Raw genomic sequence first — 20,841 nt, forward strand, 5'->3', positions numbered from 1 at the left:
GCACCTTGGGGTATTCTTCTGTGGCATCGGTCGAAATGAACAGCTACTATTAGAGACATGAAAAATTCAGGGGGCACTTTGGCTCTTTAAAGTGCCGCAAAGCGAAAGCCTTTCCTGGCGCACTGTTTGGCATTGACTGCGAGACTGTTTGTGCTGTACTAGTGCTTTACTTGACTACACACTTTGACTATACATTACAACTACACACTTTTACTGCTTCTTTAGCACGACTCTCTCTCTGCTTCGATGAGTTCGGTTATATCCATGGCTCTGTTCGCAGTAATAAGGTATGTAATGTGGTCACTCACGGACGCCTTACACCCCGTGTCGGAGCGGACGACAACTATTTTATTAGTTGTCGTCTGCTCCAAAAGGGGGCGTCAGGCATCCGTGGGTGACCTCATTACTTAGAATCCGCGCACTCTGACGTCATAACCATTTCGACCAATCGAAAAGAGTGACACCTCTGCTGACAATATTCTGTCGGCAACGATGAGGCATTAAAGGCTTTCGCCTTAAAATATTGTTTGTGTGCTGAGAACTAAAATAGGAATTTCAAATACCTTTTGGTGCTTTGGCTAAATAGGAAGCTTAGGGAAACGGCGCAGAAATTCGAAGGCACACAGACGTTAGAGCTAGAAAGAAGTATTACGGCATGCTTTAGTGACGGTTGACAATGAAGAGGAAATGGTATACGTGGCTGATAGGAACATTCTACACGGTGCCAGCTTCTTGTCCGATGATTGTCGAAACATTGCGTTCAACATAACTGAGTATTACCAGTGTGGTAAATGTCAGCTTGGTAGACTTGATTGGTGAATCAGCGATAACATGGGTAATCAGCAGTCTGACTGCAAGCATTGGCTGATGTGCTGAATATTTTATGCGCTTTTCTAGACGATGAAGACAAAGGTGAAGACACAGCCATTGTGGAAGATGCAGAAAGTAAGAACCAGTTCTCGTGCTCTTAATTTGGCGTACTATTCTATTTCAAGACGAGCGTTTGCTCGGCAAAACGAGTGTCTTACAGGGCAGATGTCACAAGCTGTGTCTTTGTCATCGAATGTTGGGTTCCTGCACATTCACGCATTGTGAGTGCGTTTCCCTTTTTTTTTTGATATTTTTACTCCTATATTAGTCGAGTTCTACCGATAGTATTTAAAATCAAACAACAGAAAAGTCCGCGCTGAGGCCGAGGTGCTCACAGCTTAACAAGCGGCAACGCATAGTGTTCGTAATGGCGCATTGTTACTCGCACTTTCGCGATTGCCTTCATGTTGCCAAGCTTCAGTAAACTCGCTGCGTAGCTTAGTTTTCTTTACACCAGTTGTCGGCCGGTACATAGTGATGAAATAAGTACGTACTGTGTTATTATGTCGTACTTTGCCTGTCACGTGTCTAAAATGCATCTTAAGTGACCTTTTAAATGCAAGACTTAACCGCCGAAGAAAGAGAAATGCCCCATACTTTTAGTTCTTTGTCGGTTTGTGATGCGGTGGGAAGAGCAACTGTAGCTGCCGCGCCTTAGTACACAAATGGAATGACAGAAACCTAATATTTGGTTAGAAATATTGCTGCGTTTCGATATGAACTCTCTCTGCTCAAGATACTCATGAACGCCTAGCAGATAGCATTCTGGTACGAAGCACGTGGACGCGCGCGTGTTTTCGGTTACGAGATAAGACGACTCCGAAAGTGCCGACGGTACGGCTCCCCAGGAAGCCCCTAATAAAAAAAAAGAGAATAAAACAGCGTCATTGGAACTTGCACATTAAACAGTGACTCTTGATTGTGTAGACAACACTTCATGCTTTCTTCGGCATGCTTGGTCATACTTATGCATCTATCGCTTCTCATCTAATCTTGTCTGTGCCGCGATATTTGCACTCAGCAAACATGGTGGGCTGCGGTACTCAGGGAAGTTTGCCTTGCCATGATTCACGTGCTTGAACATTGGCTTCACACCGTATTTACAAAGCGTGCCCGGCCTGCTAAAACGATTGTAGCTCAACTAGCAGCAGTACATTGACACATAAATGTATTGTTACGTCCGTAGCGTTGAATTAATGAGCAGGGAACAACTGAGACAGACTGAAGCAAGCTGGTTGCCGACGCAGAGACAGAATGGGCGCGTGGTTGAGCTTGATCTTCGTTATTCTCTTTCCAAGCGCCTTGTGTCGTCGCTCTAAGGTTTGTAACAATATTAACTTCGTCAACAATAGTGAAAACTGATTCTCTCCCTCTCCAACCCACCTTCAAAGACGGCGCAGACGGCAATGGCGGCGCAGTTGAACATTTTCTATCTTTATATCCGATTATTCCGAATCAGTCGGTCGGTCGGTCGGTCGGACGGTCGGACGGTCGGACGGACGGTCGGTCGGATCTATTTCGGACGTGTGCATGCGTACACATAAGATGACCACGGGGTGAGGCGAAAGGAAGAAGGCAGAGCATACTTCCTGACGAGGCTTCATTGAGGGTTGCACATCACTGGCAACAAGACACAAGTGAGCAGTAGAAAAATAACATTAGAAAGTGCAAGCACAGTCGGAAAATAATGATTATATAATACAGCACGATGACTGTGAGGAGGAAACAGTATATTGTAGTACTCTCGAGCACGAAAGTCCCCCAGGGCGACTGAGTCGGAACGAAAACTGATATGTCTGCTATGAGGTAATGGCTCGCGGCCATACCTGAAGAGGTGAAAGAAAGAATAATGTTCTCTGAGGAATGGTGTCAAATCAGGCGGTCGTTATCAGACATTGGCTGTATGCGAGTAGAAAGCTTTTCACGTGTCCTGAAGAATTTTGTCCCCAGTAGTACATCATATTCTGTTTATGAAAACACCAAGAAGAGCAACCGCACCGAAATCTGGGAGACCGACAACGACATAGTTAAGGCTACCACTACGTCTTCAAAAGAATAAAGCAACTAAGATATTTCAGAAGTATTTAGGACATCACTACAAAGTGAGAAAATAATTTTCATTTTCTTTTTGAACTTACCCACCTTAGGTGATTCACAGGCGGACATAAAGTTTTATACTTCCTTTCGTAAACCAAAAGTGATATTTTTACTGTCCTACAAGCTCTTCAGAGCGCAGCACAGTTTGAGAGAGCTCCTGAGGTGGTTGTAGTCGCAGCCAGAATAACACGGAGCACACTGCTTCGCTGTTCTTACTATTCTTACGCTTTACTTAGAACGGACAGGGAACTTGCTTCCAGTTATACGCAAGCGTACCAGCGGCATTTGCCAGCTAAGTGAGAGCTAATTTTTTTTAGATATACTGCTTGAGGGGAGTTGGCTCGCTGACGCCTCGGTATTATTATGGCCACTAATGTACTATCGGGGACAAAAGGGGTATTCTCCACGCGGCGGGAGCCGGAGCAACGGAAAACTAAAGTCCGGAAAACTGCGTTGCAATGCCATCTACAGGCGGAATCTGGGAGCGAGACAGCCAATGCGTGACCTTTATTATCAGCAGGCATGTCACTTGGCTCGTTTCAATGTTTCGTGCTTTAGCTTGCCAAAATGCCGCAGTTTTCCGTTGCTCTGGCTCCCGCCGCGTGGAGTACACCACTTTTGTCCGTGAAAGTACATGCACGTGACATCTAGTGAGCTTTAAAAGGCCAATTCTTGATAATTAGTGGAGAAATAGTGGAAATAAATAGTGGAGATAATTAGTGGAGAAATTACGGTTGTGAATTTCTTCTTCTTGTATATCTGTTGGAAATCAATTGATATCCTGGTTCTTAGTTTTCTTTTCATGTTCGTTATGAGCTCATTTTACTGTCCAAATTTGCACTGCACAGGTAACACATTTTAACCTGTGTTTTCTTGCCGTTTGTGAACAGACAAAAGCTTACAGCGCAGTCAGGGACCAGCAGCAATAAAAATGCGTCCGCACTTTCAAGTTTGTTTTAACTGATAAATTCCTATGGCCTCGGTAACAGCATCGAAAAAGTGACTGATACAATAATTCGATTCTTTATATCGTTTTACTATGTTCTCTTAATACAATATACGTTTTAATGTCAAATGCAGCGTAGGTCATAAAATTCGCCCGTTGGCTGGAGGGAACTGGCACCATTCGAGCGGAAGTGACGTTACTTCCGGTAACGGCATCAATAGCTGCTAATGCTATCGCATTATCAACGCATAATGGAACTAGATGTCCCTGTAATTTTTTTTTTGCATGTGTTCTATTTAGACCACCACTGTAACCATGATCCAGCTTGTCCACTGTCAGGTGGCCGAAACTGCACGCAGTTGACTCAAGCTAGCACAGCAGAGTCAAGAATGAAGGTTGTTATCGGGCGAGAATTCGAAAGGCTGTGGTCTCCTCCAGTAAGCTGTGAATATCGCTGTGCGACTAGGGTACAAACTCTGTATCTATTTTCTTCATACATATGTGACCAACAGTGTTTCTTAGGTATATGTGGGCTGTCCATATACTACATTCAAGTCATGAGCGCTATCGTTGTCAGGTTGCGGCCCAACGGCTTTTTTTGTGGCGGTGGTAATAAAGATGACACTGTTACTGAGTAGCTGATTGCCACGTTTTCCTATGCATGACGCAGGGGGTGAAGAAAACGTGTAAGTACGATGCGAAACCAATTTGATCATTACATGAAAATCTCGTTAGCACCGGACGCAGACTTCGTAGGCTGTTAGTTATGTTGGCGTTGAAACAGACAGTGCTGGACACTGAACATTACGAAACTGTCAATGATTTTGTAAACAGCCGCAAGCGTAAGCACACAACCTTCAAATGACTTGGAAGATTGGCTAATAGAACCTACGGGCACGACCGAACGCAAGTGCCTAAATGAATAAAGCTCGAACATCAGTTACAGTTGAACGGCTAAATGGAGTACCCTTTTTGCCAAAAGTAACCAGGCCATCTAACCTCTTGTCATGCTATCACGAAACTTATCATCCAGACGAGGATAGCGATAGAGGAGATTCACTTCACGGAGCTAATACTCCGACCGCAGCATCGCTGCTCCTCTGCCAGCACTTTTTCCGCCGTCAGGGCAGCGTGGTCACTTCTGCTGAAGATTTCTCCATCGAACTCCGACTTCTGTTGGCGCTTTAATCGTTCTCCGTGTTCACCTTTGGTCGTTCGCCTAGATTTTGTTAACCAATCATGCAAGTAACCCGAAGCTTATTAGCATAATATTATGCCCGAGTTGCGCGTGTTAGCGCGTTATTTCCGCTCCACACACATAAGAAACAGCTACGTTAAACTAAAGATCATGACGCATTAGCGTTACAGGGTCCCTACGATCACTTGGTGGTCCCGTGGCACACCCTTGCGCGGACATGGATCCGTTTTTTGCTTTTACATCTTGCTTTTTAACGCAGTCGAACGAATGTGTGTGACACTGCGATGAACATGCGCGGTCTCTCAACGATTACTTCAAAGAAAACGTATTTAAGCTGCGTGATGTGTACAAGGAGCTATCTTTTGGAGACAAAATTTGTCGCACTTCGTCGCCACCACCATCATCATCATCATCATCAGCCTGACTACACCCACTGCAGGGTAAAGGCCTCAATTCCTCGGTAAGGCTCTCAGATAACCGCTACATTAACTTTGCACCATTATCATCTACAAGAAGTCATCACGAGCTTAATTTGATACCGTATTTTGCAGACACTAATTTGTTCAAATTCAGTTTTTTCCCCCGTTCAATAGAAGCCTGGAATTCTCTGCCATTGAAGACTCATACTAGCTGAATATTCTTACCCTGTCGTTAACAGTTCCTTTCTTGTTTGATATTTCTTTTGTAATTTGAACTTTATTGTAGTGCTAACTTTGTACATTTTGCTGCATTTTGTTACCTTGGTGCGTATATTGCCTTTCGTGTTTTCCCACTCCTGCCATAGCGCATATAATTGCTGTGCACTATGTATAAATAAATAAATAAATAAATAAATAAATAAATAAATAAATAAATAAATAAATAAATAAATAAATAAATAAATAAATAAATAAATAAATAAATAAATAAATAAATAAATAAATAAATAAATAAATAAATAAATAAAATCAGTCTGATTGGACAGTTCTGTTCCTTGAAGCAGTTCTGAGTGCCTCATGTGAGCGAAACGCATGTCCGCTCCTTAAATTTGAGAGAGCAGCGCAGAACATTATCTATTTGTGACCTACTGTAAACTTTCGAAACAGGCAATAAAGAAAAAAATAAGTTTCGGTAGCGTAGTGGTAGCGTGTCTGTCTCCAGTTACAAGGATCAGAGGTTCGGTTCAACCACTTCAGCACCCATTTTTTTTCCTTTAAGCGACTTAACAACGTGTAGCGTCATCATTACGTCAGGACCCTTCTCAACCAATCAGAATGTTCCGACCTTGGTGATGCCGACACCGGCATCATATTTTCTGCCGAATGGATCCACCTGCAACGCTATCGCGTTGTAACAATGCTCACCAGTCACTTTGGTCCCCCCAGACTCTTCAAGGAGAATTGGGTTTTGTGCGGTTTCGGGTGTTTACTCGAAAGTTGTTTTTACGATAGCACCTGATGTGCTTTCGCAGGACCGCGCTCACCTCGGCGCTCGTCGGCGTTTGCGGCTGCAGCCTCATCCTCATCTTCTTGGTGCTCCTGGCCGCTTTCTTGTTTTTTCCCAGCACAGGTGAGGCGCCAACTTGCTTCGTGCATTGCTCTAGCTGTCAGCTCTGTGAATTCCCTTTGTAAACCACGTGTCAGCGGCCCGGTGAATACCGCCGAATAATTACTGCCTCAAATGAAGCCTGTTCTATCTTCAGGCTTCGCCCTGGAGGCACTGGAAGTCTTGCTTTCTTATTTCTCTCTTGTGCAGCCTGCTGAACATGGGTCCGAAAAGCTTACTTGACGTTCTGAGCTCACCATCATTATCGTCATCAACATAAGCGTGACTACGCCCACTGCACGGCAAATGCCTCTCCCATGTCTCTCCAATTAACCCTGTCCTTTTGCCAGCTGCGGCCACCGTATCCCCGCAAACTTCCTAATCTCATCCGTACACCTAACTTTCTGCCGCCCCCTGGTACGCTTGCCTTCTCCTGGAATCCACACCGAGGAGCAGCGATAATCTAGCCTTCACATTACATGCGCTGCCCAAGCTCATTTCTTCTTCTTGATTTCGACTAGGATGTCATTAACCCACGTTTGCTCCCTCACCCACTCCGCCCGCTTCCGGTCTCTAAACGCTGCACCTATCATACTTCTTTCCACAGCTCCGTTTGGGAGCTAACAACTAAAAAAAAAAATTGGGAACGGAGAAAGAAAAAAAAAACATGGAACAAACCTACCGTTACATTTGTTTTTACCGTACGTCTTTGGCGGTGTTAATTTAGTACTGGGAACGCACCAATTCACTCAACTCGCCTCCCTGTAGCTTACTTTTGGTTCGTTGTCCGGCATGCTATTCTTCCTCTTCTTCTTCTTGTCATTCTTTGCTTCTTCGCACAATAAGCAGCGCGTTATGGAAGAGTTGTGGCTTTTTTTTTTTCTGGCGAAATTTGACGTAGCCAAATTTTCCCGCGCAATTTCCCCCTCCCCTCAGACGGCCAACCGCGCCAGGGGCCACAACGCCAAGACAGCGACACCGGTGACGGCGACAACGAGACACCCGTTCCGTCTGGAAATGGCGATGCTTCGGCTTCAAACCCTCAGCCGATGCTCGCTTTGACCACTCCTCGAAGCCGTGAGTAGTTTTTGGCAGTGAAATATTACCCCCCCCCCCCCCCCTTTTTATTATCCCAATATCCCCTTTATATAACAGCTTCTAACTTGGTAGTACTTTTTTTTCCCCACACGACAAGAAATATCATAAAAATGGAACACTTGTTCCCGGCTATGAGGCTAACTCAAATCAAATAAAATCTTTATTTCCATCGGTGCTACAGATGGAGGGCTACGGAAAAAAAGCTGCCACTTGGCAACTTGACGAGTCCGCAGCCCCATATATAAGGCAGCGTGTAGACAGCACCAGATAATGAAAAAACGATAAACAAATCAAGACACTTCATCAGTGCAGAATAAAGGAAAAAAGTCCTGAGCTAGGTAAAACAAACATCAGAATATATGAAATTAGGTTAGTCAATCGGCAAACATGTCTCTAAGTTTAACAGTGGAATAACTAAATAAATCAAAATTCAGTGACTGATAGTAGTTTAACAGAGATGGCAGAGAATAACACAATCGCTCCATACCAGAATTCAAGCGCGGTACAGCAACATTCCAGTATTCTCCATGTCTAATCTGATAACATTTAGCATTTCTTTCTAAATGTGCCAAGGCATCCAGGCTATGAATATTTTTTTTCACTTCGTATTTAAACCGAGCACTCAAACCGTAACGGTATGGCTTGTGGGCTATCCCCCTAATATCCCCTAAGTCACTAATATCCCCAATATCACTTAGGGGATATTGCAAGATATGAGCTGTTAGCCTCATAGCCGGGAACAAGTGTTCCATTTTAATGATTTTGCTTGTCGTATGGAGAAAAAAAATACTACCAAGTTAGAAGCTCTTATATAAAGCATCTATTCTTTTAGTGCTCTTGAAGTGCGTAACCCTTTCTGAAGCTATGTACACAAATGCGTACATACTGAACTCGCGGCTTTTTTAAGCGAGTGTGCAGTAAACATTTGCTTCAGGCAAACTTATCAGTGACTTCCTTTCACCGAATTTCACACTGGTAATACTGCAGTTGTGGTGCTTATTCATGCTAACTTATGAAATAGCTAAATAATATTTCACAAGGCAGTGAACGCGGCACGCACGTTGATGAATATATTCAGCCAGACAAATTTTATAACCCAAAATAGCCTCCCTTCGTGTCATCTTTTTAGCTCAACGGGTATACTAAACACAAAGCGGTTGCACGATCACTTTACGCTTGTTTAACAAACCATTGTGATTTAAATGTTCCAACTTGCCACAGTTATGAAGCTTTTACTCGGCTGCGTGCACCCGTGTTGAATATTACCAGTTGGCGCTTTTCTTTCTGCATGTAATTGGTCTCTTAAAAACAACGTATGTTTTTGAAGCGATAAATTAGTGACAGAAAATAATCGCAGTGACCGGCGTGTGAAAAGGCTTATGCCATAGTATTCTCTGTTATATGTGACTTAAGCAGTCTGGCGCCTCAATAGCAAATATTTGCCTACATATTTATTCCGGTTTGAACTGGTCTCCATCAGAAACCAGACGCACCTCGGGGAATTGTGTCCGTTTCTGGCATGTCCCTTAGCGGTCGTTTTTACTTATGAGCGCAGTCTTACACTTAAATACGCTGCGGACCACTTAGCTGTCTCTGCTGTGCAGTTTTAACGACAATTTTATATTTGCTAGTGCTCGCTATCGGGCATTCTGTTATTCCCTGCTTTAATGACGTCACAGTGCTAAATCTTGCTTGCGCGTTGCAGGGCCTATAGCTATCCCAACTGGTAAGTGTTAGGCGGTAAGGATCCATTGTGTGCTTATTTAACAAATCCTTTTGCTTTGTTAATTGAGCAGCATTTTCGTCCTGATGCAGTTTTTGCAACTCTATTATTGGTAGGCGTTGCCTATGACGTCATGTCTAAGTATTATTGATCTGCTTAGGTCATCAGCTCCGGAATGGCTGTCCTGTGGGCCGCGTAGGGGTTGCTAACCAATGGCGAGAGGGCGAAAAATGAGAATCAAACTACAAAATACGTCATCCATATTTATGACTGTATTCTGTGACGACTCTCACCTCTGGAATTAGACACCGTGGTTTAATACTCTTTTATTGCAGCTGTTTAATTTTGCTAAACCCCACAGCTCACAATTCAGTATGTGATGCAGCAAATAGACATGGCTTGCTAGTTACCAGTCCTGACATCACGAGTCCGATGCAAATAGTGCAGGTGCAAGAAAATATTGTTCGCGAAAAGAATCGTTAGAATATATGACTTCGTATTTCTATTGACTTTTTCTGAATTGTGCATTAAAATAATGCTGCTTTGTAACAGTTTCCGCAAGTGAAACTGCGGAACACGATATCTGTGCAGCACAACTCTCTAACCATGTTTGTACATCCGCCATCATAAATTTATGGAGCGCGATTTTGGTGCAAAAATTTCACTTGTTTGCATCTGGGACAAACAGCCTGAGGTTTAGTGTTGGGCTGTGTATATTGCGCACTGCGAATTAGGTAGCATATGTCTGTTCCAAGTGCCTGCAAAGTGGGTGGTCAAAAAAATTTTTTTTTTTCACCAATATTTCGTTTTCTAAATTCTTGCCGAGCGCACTTACGATCGCGCTCAGTATTCAATGCTACGTGATGGCGGCAACCCCAGGCGCGCAGCAGTTCACAGTATAAAATTGAGCTGCGATAGGCGGAACTAATCACTGGTAACTCACAACAGGGGTGTCTTAATTCAGTTTTTTATGTACGTTTATTATGTGTAGGCCTGGAATGGGACGAGCACGGCCTTGTGGAAAGTGTTACATGCCGTGTGTTGCCAGTGGTGCTAAGTGCGATGATACATTTACTGAATAAAAATGGCGGACACTTTGGCAACTTGAGTGTTGACAAACGAAAGGCGAGGACACTATGCCGTGATGACTTCCGGTGGATGTGACGTCACTCCATTCGCGTGGCTGAATCATTACGCTTAATTACACACCTTCCCATCTAATTTGACACAAATCCGTCGTTTTTCCGACCATTCTGTGACAATTTTCACTATGCCGTGACGACTTCCGGTAGATGTGACGTCACACCGTTCCCGTGGCTATATCGACATCCGCGCTATTTCGACGCAATTTCGTCATTTTTGCCTATAATTAATTAGCTAGTTAATCTACAGTCATCAAACTTCGTTTCTAAGTTCATGTTTTCCTCCTCTATCAGAAGCAACCATTGGTTTCATTCTATCTTTTTTAGTTCCCGAGTTAAATTCGGGTGACACGCTTTGCTAACGGACGACAGTATGAGCCATTAATGGCTTTCGGCTTACAACGGCATTGACGAATACAGATATAAACTGCAACAAGAAGCGCTTCTAAACTTCAGCTTGTGGTGAGCATTGCTTGCTGAATGATTCTGCAGTTTTTTTTTTTGATACCTCAAAGGCCCCTGTTTTGATGATAGGAATTAGTCAGATAATGCCCTATTATTGTTTATTTCAGGAAACGGAGATTTTCCTCAAGGAGCTTGATGTTGTACTGCCGTAGATTATGACGTCTGTTGCTGCGCAATAAATGATATTTTGAAAATTTCAGTGCTTGCACAAACTTCGAAGTCCGCAGACAGAAGTAAGTATTTGAGAAGCCTAACCATACAATTTGGCAAACGTTGCGCGATCTGTCCTCAACTAGTTGCTTTAACGCTCTGCTGCTTTAGAAAAGGAACATTGAGGAGAGAGAGACGAATTCAGGTGCTTGTGTTCTCTCTCTTACCTTTCCAGTGAAATTTACTTTGCATTAAAACTTGATCCTGCGAGACGTTAGTAAACTTCAGTCAATTTGGCATCATCTGTTCTTACAAAATTTTTTAGACAGTCTATAGACTTCTGTCTGTAAAGTCTATAGACGCTCTATAGACAAATCCTTGAGAACAGTTATAGACACTAGAAATACTGTAGACTGTCTATAGACAATCTATAGATTTACATCCTTGCACTTTTTGCACTTTCAGTAGACTTTTATCCATAGACAGCCTGTAGACTATGAATAGACAAAAATAAATATCCATAGGCAGGCAGTAGAGTCTTTAAGAAGGCTATAGACTGTGCATAGACCATTTTTATAAGGGGATGTTTCCGTTTGTGACTAACGGTGCCCTTTTTAACGAGGTACGTTAACAGTTTGAGCAATGTGTGCGCTTTGCGTTTTACAGAATACGAATGACCTTCAACCACCCGATTCTAAATCTGCGTGCTTTTTACACCAGACCAAAAACGCATTTTCGCAATGGTTGAATCACAACATATTAGCCTTCCTTCAATGTGCGACAGCAAACCAGATCACTGCATGGTTGATCTCTAAGCTTTAATTTGCAAGCATCTTCAGTCTCCGTAACGGTGTGATTACATGTTATAGAAGAGTGGTTTAGAAGACCGCAAAATTAATGCACAGCAATTACCTCAGCAGGAAAGCACATGTTTTCGTATTGTGTCAGGAAGGCACTCTGGAACCGAGAAAAGACGGACACCTTCAGCCTTAGTCCAGTCCTCGATAAAAAAGATGCCGCAAGGAAACTTAAAAGAAACAGGAAAACAGGCATCTTGAGGATTTTTCGTATCGAGAAAAGGCTTTGGAAACACTACATACCCTTGTGTTCCGTCTCTGTCGAAGACGGAACACGGGAGTTTGCAGTGACTCATTAATGCCTGCTATTGGAAAGACACCTGCTTCGTTTTGTGATTGCGTTGACCGGTCATCAGTGGGGTTAGTGAATTCCCCTTCTATTTTTTGTATAAATTGGTAATATTGATCTAGGTAACCTTAGTAGCCGTTTAAGTAGCAATAGTGCAGGCAAAAACAACTTCAGTGACTAATACAAACGCGAATTGAGCATTTTTGTTCTGACCAGCAATATTAGCTTATTTCGCCCTTAATGTTCCCGCCTTCTCGCGTACAAAGTGGAGAATTTGCAGATAAAACTGCTGTGAATTTTCTTTATGGCGTTTAATGCACCGTTGGCATATATCAGAAAAAGAGTACGGGCGCGGCCATAAGTAAACGGAGCACGCTATTGCGTTCGAAGTGCAATCACGCTTTCTCCATTGGTAATGAAGAAGCGTTGTTTGTCTACAAGAAAGCCCACCAACCTCCGCTACCAGCATGCGCGCACCACTGCTGGAGATTTCAATTAGGTGACGCGTGAAAAATATTCGAAGACAGTTGCGTGCTCCGTTTACTTTTGTCCGCGCCTGTACATGATGGGATAGTAGTCATCTACGTTGATCTTCCTTCGACACTCAAACAGGGCTTTTCGCCTCACATATGCAGAAAATTGAAGACCCTATACGTCACTAACAATCTTTCCTTACACTATTTTTTTCGCCGTTTTAAAGCGTAGGTGATGTTCGCTAAAAATAGTGATCCGACAGTTAAAGTGTCGTGCTGAGGGAATGCCGTAAACTCACACAGCGGTTGCGGTTGGCTTTGCAGCGACGACTGAGGGCGCAGCGGCTACCACGGAGGAGACAACAAGTGAGTCCGGCTCGAACTGTAGGGGGGACGTCAATTTTTATACAGGCGATTGTGAACACATTGGGCAGGTTATTTCTGTTTTTTGTGCTTGACGTATGTAGATATGGAGCCAAAGCTAGTACAATACTGATGGATATCTGTTGCCAGGCTTAAACCTAATCAGATGGAGGAGGATATATTAGAGGGCGAGGCTAGTAATAAAGAGGAAAGGAAGTTAGCCTTCGATGAGAGGGCGGAGAACAATACAGCGCCAAGACGTCCAGTTGAAAGCGAGCCACTAGCGAGGAAGCGAAAGAATGTGTGCGCGCTTTTGCTGCCATTTTGGAAATTTTGGTCCCCGTTTCCTTGTGCCGTGCGTCCTCAGCGGAAAGGCGGCGCTGGTAGGGTGGCCCTAGGGTATGTGTAAAATGCATACGTCTCTAGTGTAAGTGACACTAACAAAGAAGCTACGCTGACTGAAAACGAATGTTTTATGAGCTATAAAGGTCGAGAAGGAGTAAAACAGACTTCGCCACCGACAGTTGTTTCCGCAAGAAAGCTGCGGTGAGGTGATGCCAAATTTAATTCTGTGATCACAGAGCCTAGGCAGCACCTATATTCATTTCGAAACGGTAATCCGAGTCATTTTCGGTCTTGACGTCACAATGCGTCTTTTGCTGGCGAACAAATATTATTACAAAAATTATTACAGAGCCATAGAACCCACTATTAAGAAAGAGAATGCATGCAGTTATTAAGGTAACTAGTTGACCTAGCTGGTTTTCGTTCATTTTTCCTCGACGCGCTGTGATGAAAAATACGACACAAAATAGAGACGGGACACGTACAGTCGAAGCGAAGAATATCAGATGGGTATTAAAGAAGGCCAGTTACTGTTTGAATGCATAGTTGATAGTTTCTGCTTTTCGCTACGTGTCCTGTCTCTATTTCTTGTCGTATTTTGTCCTTGCAGTACACAGAGAAAAATGGATATCGTTGCTTTCAGTGTCCCTTTAACGCCCATCGTGCAGTTTGTTCTACTGCGTCTTCTGCAGCCTGAGTTCAGTTAAAAAAGAATGTCACCAGAAGAAACGGGCCCGGCTGCAAAACAGGAAAAAACGGCCACAAAGGTTCCAAGGCAAAAGAACCCACGGTTGTGTTGTAACCATGAATTTTGATCTGGTTCCAGCCATCAAAATTCATGTTTCTTATTGCTAGAACTGCCATCGGAACTCCAGCCATGGCAGTCTAGTTCCGCCTGCTGGAGTATCAACCACCGATAAAAAGAGGTAAATAAGGAAATGTTACAGAAGAAATTAAAAAAAAAACAGGAAGCGTGAAAAATGGTGTCACCAAAACTTCCATGACCGCAATGCAATAAAATAACTCAAGCAAACACATTAAAATCAATAAGTATCAATACAGTCAAGCTGTCGTCAAAGGAAATACATTGGTGAGTGTGAATGAGTAGAACACTGTGCAACATGTATCAAAGTCTACTTGTAACTTCTGGAAATTAATTGGCGGCATTTTAAGTGGTGGTTTCTGGGACCATGCTTAGCGATTGGAGTTTAACATACGTCTATTAAATGGACTAATGCCACCAGTTACAGGAGATATAGGGGATATTTTAATTAACACGCGTTTCCGGAAGCCATAGGCAGGTAGAGACCGCTAATCCGGATCATGAGATGGAAGTAACTATAATAACAATGGGGTGGAGCGCATACGGCAGGTTATCTCGATCATGAATGGCCGTTTGCCAGTATCCCTCAAGAGAAAAGTATGCAAAAGCTGTATCTTACCGGTACTCACCTGAGGGGCAGAAACGTGGAGGCTAACGAAAAGTGAAAAGAAAAATGATGAGTGTAATGTTAAGAGACCGGAAGCGGACAGAGTGGGTGAGGGAACAATCGCGGGTTAGTGTAATCTTAGCCGAAATCAAAAGGAAGAACTGGGCTTGAGAAGGGCATGTAATATGAAGGAAAGATAACCGCTGGTCATTAAGGGTAACGGAGTGGATTCCAAGACAAGGGAAGCGTAGCAGGAGGCGGCAGAAATTTAGTTGAGCGGATGAGATTTATTCAAGAAGTTTGCGGGGAAACGTTGGCAGCAGTTTGCAAAGGACAGGGTTAATCGGAGAGACATGGGAGAGGCCTTTGCCCTGTAGTGGGCGTAGCCGGGCTGATGATGGTGATAAGCGTGTAAACCTAGCGAATGGCGTGGTAACTTCGCATGGGACTCCTCCCACCCATCCCCCTACGACGTGGTACATCCACTCAGCCACAGTAGTACGAGGTAACAGGACAAAGACGTTCTGACGCCAAGAACAGGAGGCTAGGAAGCATCGTCTGTCACACCCTCCGAGCAGTGTGGGCGGCCATCGAAACTTTAAGCCTGAACTCCAAACACACTTGCGCCGCTCGTCACCGCGCGCCAGGCTTCACGCGCGTCAGCCAGAACCAGTCTGCGCATGCGCGCGGCGTCACACGCGAGCAGTGCGAGCGTCGACGCTCCTATCTGTCCCTACCAGATATTTGGCGCGCGGCGCGCGCGCGCCCCACGCGAGCACAGAGTGAGCGAGTGTCGATGGCGCTGCTGGTTTTGCAAGTTCTGAGATGCAGCATCACAGTGAAAAGGCGTACTTAATTATTTGTGTGCCAAATACATTCCACACGTTTTAAAATCATTTAATGAAGCGAATTACTACATCTCACCATTCTTGGCAGTCGAACTGCTTCTAGCAACATCAACCCAGACGCGAACGGCGTGAGTCATTTCCCGGAGAATGGAGATGTGTACCTCTCTCGACGTCCGACGCGGCGCGGCGCTTAGCGCGCCAGAGCGTGGCGCCACGCCTCGGAAGTGGGATTGGAGTCGGGCCTTTAAGTTCTGAAGGTGCTCCCGTAACCAATTACAATGTCCAGTACTGAGTCGGCGCTCGCTCCGTCGCCATTCAACGCTCTCTCCAGGACTATGCAGAGTACACTTCCGGGACAGCAAAAATTGAAGATTGCTTGCGTCCTCTGGGACGGACTGTGCGGTTTAAACACTCTCGTAACTTTCTTGCACGAAAGTGTTCGAGCGGAATCTTTTCAATTGGGGCCATTTTTTTTCTAGGCATCGTTTCGGCAGGTTCCTATCTTTCCGGGCAGATTTTGGCCGGGGCCATTTCCTCTGGCACCTCCGCAGCACATAGATGGCATGCACTAGCGCAGCACATAGATGGCATGCACTAGCGCAGCACATAGATGGCATGCACTAGCGCAGCACATAGATGGCATGCACTAGCGCTAGACCGCGCCGAGGCGTGCGGAGCTCCGACTGCAGTCGCCATGCTCTAGCAGCCGTACTCTAGCACCATCGAATACTTTATTTGAGAGACGTGATTTCCGAGGATCCAGTGCACAGCGTGCAAAGATCGTGACGGCTGCCCGAGTGCCTCAATGGCAGCTGTGTTGAATTACCAGTAGCCCTCCCTATAGCCCGTGAAAGTTGCGAACACGAAGCAGCATCATAAACCACGTGACTGAGCATGTTCAAGGGAGGAGTTTGTCTGCCGAGATCAGTCGAGAAACTACGCGCAGCGGGGGGAATTTGCTATGTGGAGATAATTTAAATGGAGAGCGGTATGGTTACATAGCATTCACATAACTCAATATCTCGGCGACTAATTACACTGTGTCTGCACTCATAATCGGTAGCAGGGGAGCCATGTTGAGGAAAGTTGTGGATTTTGTAGTTGGTCATTTATTTCTCTGAAAGAATGACGCGGCTTTATCAGTTCACGTAATTTTGCATTTCTGTCCTTGTGCTAACAATAAAGCCGATACGGGGAACGAATTTCCTTAGTCTCGTTCTGAAGTTTTTCGCTTCAAGCACGAATTTGTACTGAGGGTCCTTTTCACTAACTGCAGCGGAAGAGTCAAGTACAGCGGAAGAGACCAAGAGGCCGAGTAAGTTCCTTGACCCGGAACCTGTCGCTAAAGGCAAATACGCCGACAGCTGATAAAACCACGGCAAGCTGATTTGAAAAAAAAAAAAATGAGTTGAAATCTTTTTACAATGCATGTAGACATGTATGTTGTAAACAGAAACCCTTGGAACAATTTTTCTCTTTGACGAAGAAAGATGGTGAATGTATCCTCCTGGCCTAATTATTTCGTAACCTGTTAAAAGCGCTCAGAATTCAAAGCCTTGACCATAATTTAAAGCAGGCATACCTTTGCTGTGGGTCGTGCTCAGGGAACCTGCGAACGTGATTCCATGAGCGCCCGCTTTGCTGCAAGACTGCAGAATACACAATCACTAAAATCGCCTAACTTGGAACCCCATGTTACCATTGCAAATCCGGGAGAAAAAAAAAATTAAACAAAGTACTACATAGTGTCGTATATAGGCTGAAAGAATCTGGTTTTGGATGCATGGCGATGGGAAGTCTCTGAAGTCTCTGGGAAGTCTCTGAGCGTCAAAATATCAAGTAGATGACAAGGAGGTTTCATATTAGTTTAAAGCTAGACATTCATCCTCTGCTATTGTGCTATTATCGGTGACTATATAAAAGTAATACGATATCCCAGACACTATAGGGTCACCCGAACCGATGTGGTGGTAGGTTCTGCTAGTTATTACGTGCATAAATAAATCTTGAAGAAAGTATGCATCAGCTTCGCGCATATTCCTGGTGCTATCTACGGTCCCCGAAGATGAGCCATACAAAACGTTTATCGCGGCTCTTTGCAGTAGCCTGTCGATCTGATTTACTCTTGACAAGCCATAAACAGTGACGCCATATCTTAAAACACTCTCTCCTGTAGCCTTGAACGCAAGCTGACAAATGCACAGAAGTTACATGGAGATGTTTGATGAGATGTTCAATATCAGCTGCCCAAGACATGTTGGCGTTAAAATCTATGAGTTAAAATTTACGTTACTACATGCTCACCAATCAGCATTGCGCGGCTTTGTGCCGGCAACACTGTAGAAGCGAAAACGTGCCCCTGACAGCAGTCGCTGTAAAATCTGTTCCTAACATGGGGGTAGATGTCCGAGTCGCCTAACTTTACCGTAGCGTAGAATTGATGTATGCAGCCAAACTCCATGATAACAAATGGTGCAACAATAAATCTCAAGAAAGCAATTAAATTTGCAACAAATCGACATTAACTAAGCCTGTGACGCGGGCGTACGTAGCTTATAATAACGGCAGATGTTCTGGGCAGAGATGATGCCAAGTTCGCGCCATGTCAGAGGTAGCTCGCTCCTGGCGGCTCGGAGCCCTCGTAACGATGACAAAGGTACAAGTGCACCCAGTCGTCCTGCGGTCATTGACGGGAGCCATCGTAGCTTTGACGACGCTACGCCATCGACAACCATGTCTGACCAACTCGCCCACCAGTTCATGTTGTAGGGCCCAGGCGGCAACCGGCGATGCCTACGGCGAGTCGTTAGGCCTTGACAGTTAACCAATCAGTCTCCTCGACTTGCTTTACTTTTCTTAAGCGCTGAAAACTCCTTTTCTTTAGCTGAGAAACTCAAACCTGAATTATAGTTGGTAGTTCTCTCCACACCAGTTGGAGTCATGACATCAAGCACGACGCCATGAAATGGCGTGCCATAATTGGGCCGGCCGTGTTTGACGACACTGCTCCGGCCATTGTTTTCGCCGCTTGAGGTTCTTTTGAGGCTTTGCACTCTACTGGTTCATACATCACTCGTATGGAACTTCCGGAGAGCTCAACTTACCTCGTTTCATTGGGACTCTGAGTGCTGCTATTTCCTGTAATCTATTTAAGATGCGAAACAGATTAACTTGCTGGTTGCAATGTTTCTTTATCATTTGAAGTGAGGAAAAGCGAATGGTCGGTCGTCACGGCTTCTGATGTTCACGCTCCTTTTTATATTAAACGTCTTTGTGCCTAGTAAAAAGTGCAGATTTTATGTTGTGGATACTAAGCTACTGATGTAGGCTCGTTATTTTGTCTGAGCGCATAGTTCCTTTTTCGTAAACGCAGGTTACAATGCTTAAAGCCTGCCAAATACGTAGTGGTTGTTGCGTTGGTTCATCATACTGAGCGCTACAGCGCAGTAGCAACACGGACAAGAAAGACGGACAGTGCCTGTGTTTGCGCCCGCCATAACGATAACTCTTGAGACAAGGAGTAGGTATTGTTAATGGCGGGTGCCTGCGTCTGTGCAAAGCGATTCCGGCAATAACGTCGCCCCAGCGCTGACTCTCTCAGTTCCGACTGTTTTGCACTAATTTTACATTGGGATAAACTTCTTGCTTCCTTTCAGCTGCTCGCAAGAAAACGATAAAGACGACACCAGGTAAGGAAAAATGCGTACGCGATCTTTATTCCGAAGGAGGAACATTACATTAGGAATTGGTTCGGCCGCTCAGTGGCTATCGCGTATTGCTAATGAACCTGATTCGGGGGCCGGATTCGTCCATGGCGCTCACATTCCGCTGGAAACTACAGAAAAAACGCCCAGGTCCAAGATTTCGGTTCACGTAAACGGGATACAAAATATTTGGCGCCCCCCACAATGGCTTGGCTGGGTAGCTCTGATCGTTGGCCTAGCAACGCTGGGGCAACAATATATGCCTACGTAAGCACACAAAAACTTAATATTATTACTATTGCGCTACGCTCAATATCTGCTCAGTTATTTCACTTCAGGCACACTTTTACTACTTTGGATGCAGTAATATAAATCTTACCGGTACTCACGTATGGGACAGAAACGTGGAGGCTAGCAGTGAGGGTTCAGCTTAGGTTAAGGACAACGCAGCGAGCTATGGAAAGAAAAATGATGGGTGTAACGTTAAGAGATCGGAAGCGGGCAGAGTGGATGAGGGAACAGACACGGATTAATGACATGCTAGTCGAAATCAAGAGGAAGAAGTGGGCTTGGGCAGGGCATGTAATGCGAAGGCAAGATAACTGCTGGTCAAGTGTAAAGGAGTGAGTCCCTAGAAAAGACAAGCGTAGCAGGGGGCGGCAGAAAGTTAGGTGGGCGGATGAGATTAAGAAATTTGCGGGGATACAGTGGCCGCAACTGGCGAAAGACGGGGTGAATTGGAGAGACATGAGAGAGGCCTTTGCCCTGCTTGCAGTGGGCGTAGTCAGGCTGATGATGATGATGATACTAATGTGATGTGCGACAGTTACATAAATAGTTGCATTTCCGAGATGTAATCGGTTATTCAACTCACCAATCTCTTTTTAAACTCACAGCTATTAGTAGATCTTTCACGATTCTGTCTCCAAGGATGGCCGGGCCGGAGAACGGGAGCACAGTTACCACTGCTGTGTGACTCTTTCTCCTATTATTGCGCTTCCTGAAACCCTTGCGCCAATCGATTTTGGAGTGATTGAAGGGAATTGAGCGAGTTTTGTTTTTGAGCCCACTTTACACAAGTCTGGAGGCCCGGTGCTTAACGCTGCCGCGTCCCTTCAGACTAAGGACAGCGATTGCTAGGTCGAGAGGCACCATTTTAAGGTAGTGCGATTGCTCTGGGCTTTTATGCGGACACGAAGCCCTGCCTAATTTATTACAGAAAGTTCTTATATGATTCTCTAATTGGAAGACTTTGACGGAGGGCAGCTGTTCTTTCGACCAGAACGCGAGGAACAAGAAATTGCGAGGACGCTTTGGCA

The 20,841-nt window shown here is 44.7% G+C and overlaps 1 protein-coding gene across 1 annotated transcript in view; it reads left to right on the forward strand.

The window, feature by feature from the left end:
• The first annotated feature begins 687 nt into the window (after nucleotides 1–687).
• LOC149336268 (uncharacterized) overlaps nucleotides 688–20,841 on the forward strand; it is a 42,138-nt gene continuing 21,984 nt past the window's right edge. Inside the window, exons 1-5 of the mRNA XM_089554104.1 lie at nucleotides 688–787; nucleotides 898–945; nucleotides 4,584–4,599; nucleotides 6,562–6,659; nucleotides 7,572–7,712. Of these exons, the coding sequence (XP_089410230.1) occupies nucleotides 688–787; nucleotides 898–945; nucleotides 4,584–4,599; nucleotides 6,562–6,659; nucleotides 7,572–7,712 (403 nt within the window). The remainder of the gene's footprint in view (nucleotides 788–897; nucleotides 946–4,583; nucleotides 4,600–6,561; nucleotides 6,660–7,571; nucleotides 7,713–20,841) is intronic.

The sequence above is a fragment of the Amblyomma mixtum genome, chromosome 7 (genome assembly GCF_055824585.1).
Source record: "Amblyomma mixtum isolate Tamu chromosome 7, ASM5582458v1, whole genome shotgun sequence".
Taxonomy (NCBI): Eukaryota; Metazoa; Arthropoda; class Arachnida; order Ixodida; family Ixodidae; genus Amblyomma; species Amblyomma mixtum.